Genomic DNA, 10,505 nt, shown 5'->3' with positions numbered 1-10,505 from the left:
TTGATCATTCATAGTTGGTGAGCTGAAATGATAAAGACATATATTAGACTTTCAAAACAATTTCAGGGCATAAACCACAGAGATTATAGGATATAGAAGTTTGGGGAGCATATTTATTCTTCTAAGGGAAAAAAAATTTTATTTTTAAGTAATCTCTACACCCAACAGGCATGAATTCACAACCCTGAGACCAAGAGTCACATGTTCTACCAACTGAGCCATCTAGGCCCTCCAAGGAAAACCTTTTATATTATATCACAGTATAATAACTTTGCCACATAAAAGTTTAAATAATTATGTTGTTAGGGTTTGTGTATGTTGGGGGGGTGGAAAGAGTGAGAGGAAAATATGTAACTTTTGTGTTGAATTTCACTTTTGCAAAAACAGAGTTATTAGGTGGGATCTGTTGTAACAGTATAATAGGGGCTTGTTTGACTATAAAAATACTTTTATTAATGAAAATTCATTTTATTCACATTTAATAACAGCAGTAATTTCAAAAACATAGTGTTAACCCACCAGAAGGCTCATCCTTTTTTAAACATCTTTAAAACGTTTAATTTTGAGAGACCGAGAATGAACACAGGTGGGAGAGGGACAGACAAGGAGAGAGAATCCCAAGCAGGCTCTGCACAGAGCCTGACATGGGGCTCAGTCTCACAAACAGTGAGATCATGATCTGAACTGAAATCAAGAGTCAGAACTACTCTCATAGTTGACTCTTCTAGACTTGAGCCACCCAGTGCCCACAGAAGATGCATTCTTGCTACTAAGTGCTGTGAACTCAAGGAACTTCAATTTCTTACTTTCTAAAATGAGAAAGAACAGTAGACTTTACCTGTAGTGTACTACTGAACTGTGAATGTTATTTTACCTTAGCAATGAATTTAATATTGTTTTACAGTTATATTGTATATCCCTTTTTAAAAGCATTACTTAACTTTCCAAACATATTCTTTTAGGATAGTGTGCAAATTGCTTAGTGAGATTTATGAACATGTTCATTGCTTATATAAACTATCTGACACCGTGTCAATGCTGGATATGCTACTGTCATTTGCTCATGCCTGCACTCTTTCTGACTATGGTAGGTTACTTTCTTTGGGATAAATATGTTGCATACTGAAATTTGTATGCCATTCAAGCAATTTTTTATAATAATTATGAATGTTTTACATTTTTTTACCTGAAATGTAGTCTCTTGCCTATGGTCTTAGACTAAGACTCAAAATAAAAAAAGTAAAATTACCCTTAAAATTAATTTTAAAAGTTTGAAAACTGTTTACTGAGAAATTGACAAATGAAAAAAAAATACTGTAAGAAACTTTAAAGGTTACCCAAATAGGAAAGATTGAAGAGTTGCCTTCTTGGTAGAAATGACAATAATACAAATTGATAAAGTGCAAATCTGAAGACTCATTAGAACCAGTGTGACTAATAGACAAGGAAAAGGAATCTCCCAAGTTAACATTTCTGAACTAGCTCCTTAAATGTCAGCATCTCAAGATCAGGAGTTACGTCATGTTTTTATACCCCAAGTCTGTATACAAGCCTTTGATATAAACGTTAAGTGATTTTCTAATAGTAAATGAAGACTTCAAATTAACACCTTCAAATTTCTTATCTAGCTTATCAGAGTAACCATATTCCAGTATGCAAACTGGATATGATAATTAAGGTTGAATCATTGTGGACATAGTATCATTAATTACTTTGAAATTTCTAGTTAGAGTCACCAGTAACATTTCTCAAGTACTATGCCACTAACTTTTTGATGGGAAATAAATATCTTACAAAGGTTTTTCTTTCATATTTTTATATTTCTTATGGAAATGTTAACTTTTTCAATTTTTTTTCTCTCTCTCTTTTTTACGGTATTTATTTATTTTGAGAGAGAGAAAGAGAGACTATGCATGTGTGCACCAGTGCAGTGCAGGGGCAGAGAGAGAATCCCAAGCAGACTCCATGCTGTCAGCATGGAGCCTGATGTGGGCTTCATCCCACTAAAGATAAGATCATAACCTGATGTGAAATCAAGAGTTGGTGTCTTAAACCAACTGAACCACTCAGGCACCCTAATTGGTATTTTATAAGTCATAGTTTTCCAACTTTTTAGATCGCCTTTGGAGTCAAAATCTTACCTTAGTGATCAACTATTTTAATAGTGGTTTTCTTAACTATTAAGATATTTTATATTGCCCCATTTTAATTTGAGAGGGATCATTCTGAAACTTCAAACCTATGACTTAGGGTGTTAAAAATGCTTTTAAAATAGTTTAAAGATTATTTTCTAACCAACGTCCTTTTATAAATAATGCTTTTGAGTTTATCCATGTGTTTCTTCTAGAGGCACGTAGGATTTTAGTATTTGCTTGTCCTCACACCCTTTTATTTCCTCCCTTTACCTTGGAAGGTATTCATGGAGACCTCATCATTATTTGTTTCTATAAATTAACAGTACATTTTGTGTTTGTTTTGCCTATCATCTGCATATTCTTTTTAGGAAAATTTTCTATAAGGGTTTGGACATAAAATTACTTTTACTTTTGGTTTTACTCTATATTCATACCCCACTTGAAAAGCTAAATATGCCAAATTTGAAATAATGCTTAAGGTGGGAATTAAGTAAATGTGAAATTTTGAGGCATTGGAATTAATTGTTATTTAAAAGTATTATCAATGGCTAGTTGACTCTCTTTAATCTATACAAATTTGAAAATGTTATGACCTGTTTTGGAGCCCAGGACAATAATAAGGAACTAAATCCTAGGTTCCCTGAAGTGAGTAAAAGTTTTGATGGTGATTAGAATGTGTCTATTATAATCTAGAGGGATTTATGTAGGGATTAGGATAAGATAATACCTTAGTGTTATTGTTCCAAATTGACCCTAGTAAAATCACATGTATAACACCACAGGTCATTAAATATATTAATCTTATAATTCTTTTTCTTTTTTTTTCTTTTTTTTTTTTTTAGTTCGGCCAGAATTTACTGATACTTTAGCAATCAAACAGGGATGGCATCCCATTCTTGAAAAAATATCTGTGGAAAAACCTATTGCCAACAATACCTTTATTACAGAAGGAAGTAATTTTTTGATCATAACTGGACCTAATATGAGTGGGAAATCCACATATTTAAAACAGATTGCTCTTTGTCAGATTATGGCCCAGATTGGTAAGTTATGGCTTTCCTTTATACTTACCAATTCTGCTCCCCATTTAAAATGTTTAATGCCTGGTATTTTAATTAACCCAAGGACATTTTGGAGTAGGTTTTCTTACCTAAAACTGTGTCTATTATGTAGACTGTAACTTTTGTTATTTGCTATTGACTAAGCTCCATCCAGTTTGGATTGTACTGTACTAAAAATTTTGTTGGATGTAACAGAAGTCAAAACTACCTTACTATAACTATTAACATTGTATCAATTATTACTAAACTGAATCAAATCATTATTTCTGATTGAAAACCGAACTTTGTTGTGAAAAAGTGAAGTAGGATAAGCTGCTGCCTTTAAAAGCCCATGTAAGAATTTTACCCAATTATAACACTGGGAAGAGAAACATTTTTTACTTAATTATGGGCTACCAGTAACTTGGGCACAGCAGCTGATACATTAACACATTATGTGTGCACACATACGTATAAATGGCTGTCATTAGCCCAACGTTGTCGTGTATTTCTTGTTGTAGAAGCACAACTTAGCTCTGAAAACTAGGTTTCCTAGAGAACTCTATGAATTAGAAATGAGATGATTTGCCCTAATACAATGGTTCTCAACCAGGGATGATTTTGCCTCCCCTTCCCATCTCACCACTCACACAAATTTGGTGATCTGGATACATTCTTGGTCTTCACAGCTGAGAGGAGTATGGAGTACAGGGATGTTGCTGAACATCCTACAATGCACAAAACATTCCTCTTTCTGCCTTCCTTCCAACCCTCAACAAACCTAAGAAAAATTATCTAGCCCAAGATGTTCGTAGTGTGGTGGTTGAGAAACCCTGGCCTAATGTAATGAATTGTAAGGGGACTACAGCAATAATAATATTGGTGATACGGTTCAATTTTACTCTTATTATTGGGAAAGAAAATCAGATATAAGCAAATAAAAACTAAGTATTTTATAAGGTTTATGGTTTTCATTGGACTGAAAAGGACATCTTAGTTAATCTTCTGATTCATATGTGACATAATAATCTTACTTGCATTTAAATAGTTATGAGGAGCTCTGTCCTTTCAAAAGAACAGGCTATGCAATTGTTGGACATCTCTAATTATAGAGTATTCATTATACTATAAAATTGAAATTTGACTTCTACTCATTAGTCCTAATTCTTCTATGCATCATAGAATAACCTAGTCTCTTTTGATAATAACCTCTCAAATATTAGAAGAAAATCATTCTACTTCTCTTGTCACTCATTTTAAACCTCTAAAGTTCCTAGAAGTATATATAATATCTCACATAATCTGATTGTAAAGGAAATAGTAGGACTTGAACAACATGGAGATTAAGAACATAGGCTTTGGAGCTAGACCTAGCTTGTTTGGTTACTAGCTGTGTGATCTTAGGCAAATTACTTAACTTCCTTAGTTTTCCTGTCTGTAAGTGAAAATTATAATAGTACCTAATTATAAGAATTATTGTAATGATTAAGTGCAGTAATGTATATAAAATACAATGGATGTAAGGTAAGGGTATGAGAAAGAAGGAGACTTTCTAGGCAGAGTAAGAAGATGTTCCAAAAACAGTATGGTCGAAGGAAGTACAAGATATCTAGAGGTTTTGTAATTCCTTTGTAGAGCAAAGAGTAGCTGTGAGGAGTGGCAGAATACAAAGCCAGAGTCATGGGCAGAAGCCAGATCATGAAGGGGCTTAGGTACTTAACTGAGGAGATTGAACTTTATCCACAAATCTAAAGGGAGCTTTTGAAATTTAAGCAAGAGATTGGCATGATTGGATTTGACTTTTCGATAGATCACTCTGGCTAATCTGTGGTTAGACAAGAGCCAGACCAGAAGCAAAATATCAGCAGAGGGCTTCTGTAAAAATTTAGATTTAAAAAAGTGTAGAGAACGTGAAGATAAATACAAATGAACAAAGGAGAAAATACAAACGTATACCATATATAGTGTATCCTCCACTTGGGACTTTCACATTTATTTTTCTAATTGATCCTTCCAGAAATCCTATGAGTAAGCTGTATTTAAGAGGTCTACTTTCCAGGTGTGATCATTATAATCACTATTGTTATTATTGTTACTTTTTATTTTTAGTGTTGTTATCCTGACTTATGCTTTGTTTTCCTGCTAGTCTTTTTTCCTTAGAGAATGACCCTATTCTTCATCCTTATCTTGGTTTTAAATCCTGGAACAATCAGGGTTTTGTTTCTTCACTCCCATTATTTCACCATTTTGTTTTATATGCTTGATACTTTCCCCATTGTATATTGCCATCCTCTTATGAGTTAGGAATGCCTTTTTACCCCCATTCTGTACAGAGATAAGTATATTAATCAGATTGATTTGCTTTCAAAGGGTGAATATTTTAGATTAGTTAGCATGATAACTTCTCAGGCAGAAATAGTCTCATGGATGAAAATTCACTTTTTAAAAGAGATTAAATGTTTTGCTTTCATTATAATTCTGGGTATTTTTTATACATTTCTAATAACAGATATTTCCTAATACCTCTTTCTGTAATTTAGGCTTCATAAGCATTTCCTTCAAATTTTCATATTTTGAATTTTTTTCATCTATTAAAATTTTTATGAAGCTTATATTTCTTTTTTAAAGTCAATATATTTTAAAGTTTATTTATATGTATTTTGAGAGAGAGAGTAAGGGTAAGGGAAAGAGAGTGAGGAAGTGAGAGAGAATTCCAAATAGGCTACACTTTCAGCACAGAATCCAACATAGCACTCAAACAGAAGAATGGTGAGATCATGACCCAAGCTGAAATCAAGAATCAGAGGCTTAACTGACTGAGCCACCCAGGTGCTCCATGTTTATAATATTTCTAATGTACTTGAATTTATGCTATATTATTTGAACTTCCAAATGATATTGTACAATAGTTAGGGCAAGTATTTCCATTTATATATGAGAACGATGAGACTGGGAGAGTCTAATTGCTGCCCAAGGATATAAAGGAAATGACAGAGCTGGGACCATGTAGTCTAACTCTACATCCAGTGATCTTTCTACTATGTAATCCTTAAACCAGCTAGTAAGTAATGAGTTGGTGAAAAGTGCAAAATATTAGTACTTATATTTTAAAGCATTTCAATTTACTTTGACCTTGTATTTCACAGGATCATATGTTCCAGCAGAATATGCTTCCTTTAGAATTGCTGAACAGATTTTTACAAGAATCAGTACTGATGATGATATTGAAACAAATTCATCAACATTCATGAAGGAAATGAAAGAGGTACCTAACTAAACTTTTCTTATTTTAAATCCATGTTAAATTCCTCCACTAATGACCGATTTTCATGTAAGAAAGTATCCTTATACTAAAACATGCAGATGTGCTTATACTCCTCTCTAAGAGCCAGAGGGCAGTCAAAGACAGCTTCCTACTTTCTTGTCTATCTTATGTGGAAATGGAAGAAGTTTTACTGGAATATACAGTTTTAGAGAAAAAAAACTAATATTATTGGACAAAAAACATGCTTTCATGTTTTTACATGGAATATATAAAAGACTTTTCAGAAAACAATGACCTGTTCAACACCATTTTGCCTAGTACCTATCATTACTGTTAGGTTTGAAAATAAAAGATGCTTGGATGCTTTTAAAAATCATCATCTTTGTGCCCCTTTATAATTTTCACTTTCTGTAAAAATGTATGTGTCCTCATCTTTTTCTGATATGAACAGATGTGGAGTAGACTTGAAGGGCTAAAGGAATTCAGTATAGCTTTTGGGCTATCTTTAGTAAGTAGGAATTAATGGATCACTATAGAGTTGGATAACTTTTTGTAGATAGGGGGGAGAATGGTTATTATTTATGCCATTGTGTATGACTTTTACATAGTTATTTAGTATGTATTGAGTATCTATGGGAGAATATAGCAATATACTAGGTGCTTGAGGTGTATTTTTAAATGGTCCAAGCTCTCAAGAAACTCAGCCCTATAGAAAGGTAAAATGGCCATGAAATTTACTTTTGTGTCAGGCCATAATGTGGGTGGAATTCTATTTTTTGAGAAAGAGGTTAATATTCTTCAAGTTAGAAGTAGCATTTCTGTCGAAATTAGTCTTTGTTGAGTATGGATTTAAATTTGTTTGTTTAAATAGGAATCAATGGGCTTGCATAGTTTTCTCTTTAATTTTTCTCTTTACTATCTAAAGAGATGTTAAATTTCAGAAATAGTTTTGAGTATGTTATGACAATTGAGAGAAGAAAATGACTGTCTTTGTGCTTTATTTAGATACTTAATTCATTGCTTAGTTTTATTTCACTCTATCTAAAACATCAATATTTTAGATAATGGTTATTTACTCTGTGTTGTCTCAGCACAAATGCATGTGTCTGTTTTTGTGCATATCAGTTATTCCATTGAAATTATCAGTCATGGGATTTTTAGAAGAAATGCAATATGTTAGTTTCTGCCTACCAAGATACCTATGTAAAAATATGTTTCAGATGAATTAATAGAGCCTGGATATTTTCTCATTTTTTAAAATGGTAGTGACAGCTGCTTGGTTACAATGAATAACATTAAAATTATATTTTTCAGATAGCATACATTCTACATAATGCTAATAACAAATCACTCATATTAATTGATGAACTTGGCAGAGGTACTAATACAGAAGAAGGGATTGGCATTTGTTATGCTATTTGTGAATATCTGCTGAGCTTAAAGGTATTCTTCTCTGTCTCTTTTAAGCATATTAATTCTTAGTACTTTTTTGAGGTATCCTTTATATATTTATCATGATTGGATTTTACAGGTACCTACAGAAAGCCCTTTAAACAATTCTAGGTGATAAAATCTTACCATAGCATTTATATTTTTATTTCACTTCTGATAAAAGCAGGAACAGCTAGTATGATAATCATGGTGTAGAAAGGAGGAAATCAAGAAATACAAATAATATCAAAACTAATCACTTGTATATAATCAAATTAAATAGAAAAACATGAAAGCATTTCAGTAATTGTCTCTGTGTATAATAACAGTGATTCTGATGTCATAACATGAAATGAAACGCTAGGTATCTGAGGTCACTTTATGGAAAATTTATTTTACTTACCCAACTAAAATTTCATTCCTTTAAAGAAAACAGGTTTTCACAAATCAAGTAAGTAAAACAGACTATGATTTTTGCTCTGTTATTGAGCTAATATGTAAAATATCAAAATATATATGTGTATGAAAAAACTTTCCCATATTTACAGTTCCTTGAGATATCCCTATAATGATGTTCTTTACCTTAAATGAGACTCCATAATGGTTTATTATGTAGAATGAGAAAAATCCTATTGTATACTTGAAAGGTATATGATAAATCAGAGGTAATGTTAATAGAGAACATTAGTCTTTGTAATACTGAATCAATGTTGGTCGATCAGAATTTCTCATATAAATAAGATACATGTGTTACTTGTTAGGATTAAAAGCTAATTAGTATCTCTGATGGTTAATTTTATATGTCAACCTGACTGGGCTACAGAGTACTGGACATTTGGTTAAACAGTATTTTGGGTGTATCTGTGAGGGTTCTTGATGAGATTTATATTTGAACTGGTGGATGAGTAAAGCAGATTGCCCTTCCTAGTGTGGGCTGCTCCATCCAATCAGTTTTGAGTGGGGTCCAGTTGAAGACCTGAATAGAACAAAAAGGCTGATCCTCCTGGGAGTGAGAGGGTTACCTTTTTTTTTTTTTTTTTTTTTTTGGCCGTTATTTAATCCGGTTCTTTATAAGACACTCAGAACACCAGTTTGTGAGGGCAAAGCCCATTCGTGAGAGCAAACACAGAGCGGAGGTAGCCCTGAAGCTGAGGGACAGCTTTGATTTTTGGCAGAATTTGTGAGTCCACAGCTTTCTGATCCACCTTGCGCTGTTCTGTGATCTCGTATTTTTCCTTCTCCGTATCAAAGATCTCCCCTTCCTGGTGTCTGGGTTTACGCAGCTTCTTCTTCTTAAAGTATGCATCCGTGAGGCGTTTGGGGATTTTCACAGTGCTGATTTCAATTTTGGTGGAAGTGGCAATCACAAATTTCTGGTGTGTCCTACGCAGAGGAACGCGATTGAGGGACAGAGGTCCAGTCACAAGTAGCAAACCACTGCTGAGTTGCTTCAGAAAAACCACCGTCTCGCCCCTGTGGCGCCCAGTGAGGATGGTCAGGATGGTCCCAGGCGTGATGCTGGCTCCCAGTTTCCTCACGTGCTGACTGAATGGTTTTTTGCCGTGGCTCAACAGCTTCCGAGGCACGTCTTGGGTAGGGTAATACCTGGGCATCTTGCGGAGTTTAACCACTCGGGTACCACGATTCTTGTCACCACCGACTGGTTTTGTGACTGTAGCAAGAACCTTCTCCTTCTTTTTCTTTTCAGTCCTCGATTTAGCTGCTGAATACTTTCTCTTGTACATGGCCTTCCTTGAATACATAGCCGATCAGGGGTACCTGCCAATTCCTCTCACTAGGACTGGGTTTCGGCTGCAGTGGGGCTTCCCCTTCTTTGGCGTTTTAGCCTTAGGGTTACCCTTCTTGACCTTGCCACCAGCAACAGCCTTCTTGGCTTTGGGTTTCTTCTCCTTCGAAGCTGGCTTCTCGGCTTTTTCGCCTGCCATCTTCAGGTCCCTGTTCGGGTGCCACTTGCAGGAGTCCAGCTCCTGCAGGGCCAGGGTTCCCCCGAAGGATGACGATGTAGGCCAAAGAGAGAGTGGAAGAGCCTTGCGTTTCATTCTGATCCCCAGACAAGCACTTCTGCAGACGTCTGAGGGTTACCTCTTTAATCTAGAATAATTTTTTCCTGCCTCTGGACTAGAATTGAAGGGCTCTTTCTGGATCTTGAGCCCGCCAGCATTTGGACTGTAACTACACCATTTGCTGTCCTCGTTTTCAGGCTTTTAGATTCAGACTGGAACTACACCATCAGCTTTCCTGGGTCCCCAGCTTGCTGATTGCAGTTTCCATAATCATATGAGCCAATTCCTAAGAGTAAATCAATCAATCAGAGTCCTCCTTCCATGCCTCCCTCTATACAAACACACACACACACACACACACACACACACACACACACACACAAACACATACCCTATTCTGTTTTTTGGGAGAACCCTGACTGTTACAGATTTTGGTATTGAGAGTGGTTCTAGAAGAACAGAATTTTTAAGGACAGGTTTTCTGAATTGGTTCTGAGTTTCTGGAATTGACTCCCTAATCTGATTAGATTTATTTATTTTTATTTTATTTTACTCAAAGACTTTTGTTTTATTATAGTACATGCATGGACTGGGAATGATGGGAAGTAGT

The 10,505-nt window shown here is 34.7% G+C and overlaps 1 protein-coding gene and 1 pseudogene across 1 annotated transcript in view; one reads left to right on the top strand and one right to left on the bottom strand.

Annotated features, from left to right (window-relative positions):
• Nucleotides 1–10,505, top strand: part of MSH4 (mutS homolog 4) — an 86,398-nt gene that overhangs the window by 64,885 nt on the left and 11,008 nt on the right. The window contains exons 14-17 of the mRNA XM_029948461.1: nt 963–1,087; nt 2,978–3,178; nt 6,322–6,440; nt 7,755–7,883. Of these exons, the coding sequence (XP_029804321.1) occupies nt 963–1,087; nt 2,978–3,178; nt 6,322–6,440; nt 7,755–7,883 (574 nt within the window). The remainder of the gene's footprint in view (nt 1–962; nt 1,088–2,977; nt 3,179–6,321; nt 6,441–7,754; nt 7,884–10,505) is intronic.
• LOC115299134 lies at nt 8,922–9,817 on the bottom strand (annotated as a pseudogene).

The sequence above is a fragment of the Suricata suricatta genome, chromosome 8, assembly GCF_006229205.1.
Source record: "Suricata suricatta isolate VVHF042 chromosome 8, meerkat_22Aug2017_6uvM2_HiC, whole genome shotgun sequence".
NCBI lineage: Eukaryota > Metazoa > Chordata > Mammalia > Carnivora > Herpestidae > Suricata > Suricata suricatta.
This window is presented reverse-complemented; position numbering and strand designations above follow the sequence as displayed.